The following is a 2,177-nucleotide window of genomic DNA, read 5'->3' on the forward strand; positions in this document are numbered from 1 at the left end:
AAAAAGTATGCGCAGAAAGCGACTTGCAAATAATAGTAGAACGGGTTGTAACCCGACGTTTAGTGAACGAGTCGACCAAAACAACTCTGATACGCCACGACATGCTACCTGTCAACCGCGTCCCGATCCGCAAGTGTTTGGATCGCAGACGAAAGATTAAATTTTGCAATTTGAGTCGCCGTTCTACCTTAACGTCTTGGCGATATGCTGGACTAGCACCTTATTCGGAATCCCCAGTAGTCGAGACGGAAGTAGAAGGATCATTCCATGTGACGGCAACGACGGATGTTGGTGTGTATAGACATTAGATCGCTTAAGATTGTGTTGCACTTCTTAGTGTGCAGTTTGCTTGCAAGTAAAAAAAGCAAACTTACAAGTTAGTCTGACCTGAACCACTATGTAGTACAATCCACACTACATTATTGGAAATCTTGCAGTGATATCTTTGGTTTGCGGGTGCATTGTACGCAACTTTGCAGCCGGTGCGCTATGCTTCTAGCGTGGCGTGATCGCCTAGCGGTGGAAAGCCGGCAGACACAATATTCGCTGAAAAGTACTAGATTAGTATTGAGCAATCAATAGATCCTGACCAGGTAACTTCAGCTTGCAAACTTATAGATGTAAAGTACAAGGGGTTCTTAACCATTAGGCACTTTGGTTTTTGCACTTGCCACACCTTTATCTCCCCTCCAGGAGTGCTTAATAGGCTTGCTACACAGTGCCTTCAAAGAGTGGGATGCAAAGTGCTCTGACGTATCCTATTATATTACGATAATGCGTGCACATAGTTGATCAGATCAGATTTTTCGTTTAGTAGCAGGCTCAGAGTGTCAGTATTCTTAACATCTGCTGTTTAGAATGCTGCTTCGAGTGGTGGACCAGTAGGCTATAAGCTTTTGAATACGAAATAATAATGCACAAGTTGCACTTGTAATTCCCAACCTTATCTTCATACTTGGGATTGTCGCTGCTGTAGAACTGGCGCTTGTGAAACCCCGGTCCTTTCTCCATCTTAGCACCGCAGTACACGCATGTTAAGTGTGGCGGCAGCGCGTTCTGTACAACGTCAGGACTCCAGCACACACCCTCATACGTTTAGTAGCAATGAATTCGGTAGTTCGTCGCCTTTTAAAACACGAAGCTGTGAATTAGATCTCCCTGAACCAGTACGCAAAATCCAATAGGAAGGATGGTGATCGAGGTTTTAGCCTCGTTCTGGCTGTGAAACACCCTCGTAAAAGCATAGTCTAGGTTTTGTTTGAAGTGCGAATATCATGCTCCCTGGAACTCTGCCGGGGTGGATGACCGGGTGTCCGCCGCTCGATAGTCTTGGTGGAGCTCGTGGCGAGTTCCTCCACGGTCGGACTGCATGAATGATAAGATTTCGGGCACCAGTTCAGGTTGATCAGTGTCAAAACCGCACGCAGTGCTGCTTTCAACTCCAGCCTAGAGGGTTATATTTGCTTGTCAGTGACGCGAGGTTGCCAGTAGGATTTGGTGTAGTGTTTATCGTCCAGTCCCTAACACGTTAAAAACCGCCCTGTTAGGTACGCTCTTTCGCTTCGACGAGAAGCTTCGGGACTGCATAACAGGGCAAAGTTAGTCACACGGAGAGAGCAGCGGCCCGACGGCCTCGGAGGTTGCCATTTCTAAATGCAATCTAATAATGAGGCCTCTATATATGAAGCGGAAAAAACAGATGTAGCGGAAAAATTCCCGTTACATCCGCTCTACCCGTTACATTTGGTGGGCTTCAGAAACCGGTTCTAACCGGTGCGCTCTCTATTGCGTGAGGGCTCTCGTTAGTTTCTCCCATCCAATGGACAACTCCCTATCTAAGGGCAAGCCCTCAAGGTATACTAGGATTTTAGCACGCAACAGATACTACTTCAACTTTTACCTGCCAGAATCCCTTTTTATAAAGATACAAACATATGCAATATAGGGTTATATAAAAACTCCATATAAAACGTCTTGGCATGGGTCAAAATACGATGAAGTTGCACAAGAGTTGACCCCAAAAGCGAGTTGCGCAAAAACTGACTTCCGCAGAGTTTAACCCCAAATAAAGGGGTATCAAGTCCCGGTTGCCGTGGCCTTCCTAGCTTACGACAACCCCGGCGCCACCAGTGCGCGACCTGCCAATCTAATGAGGATCTCAAGGACACGAACCGCTA

At 46.5% G+C, this 2,177-nt stretch overlaps 2 protein-coding genes across 2 annotated transcripts; both read right to left on the reverse strand.

Moving 5' to 3' along the window:
- Nucleotides 1–853: 853 nt before the first annotated feature.
- Nucleotides 854–1,011, reverse strand: PPTG_23065 (hypothetical protein; the record flags this gene model as incomplete). Its single annotated transcript, XM_008908185.1, has 2 exons — nucleotides 854–886; nucleotides 943–1,011. 2 exons carry the CDS (start codon nucleotides 1,009–1,011, stop codon nucleotides 854–856), a joined length of 102 nt encoding a protein of 33 aa, XP_008906433.1.
- A 261-nt stretch (nucleotides 1,012–1,272) lies between these two features.
- Nucleotides 1,273–1,371, reverse strand: PPTG_23066 (hypothetical protein; the record flags this gene model as incomplete). Its single annotated transcript, XM_008908186.1, has 1 exon — nucleotides 1,273–1,371. One exon carries the CDS (start codon nucleotides 1,369–1,371, stop codon nucleotides 1,273–1,275), a length of 99 nt encoding a protein of 32 aa, XP_008906434.1.
- Nucleotides 1,372–2,177: the final 806 nt, after the last annotated feature.

Source organism: Phytophthora parasitica (assembly GCF_000247585.1).
Source record: "Phytophthora parasitica INRA-310 unplaced genomic scaffold supercont2.29, whole genome shotgun sequence".
NCBI classification, from domain to species: Eukaryota; Oomycota; class Peronosporomycetes; order Peronosporales; family Peronosporaceae; genus Phytophthora; species Phytophthora nicotianae.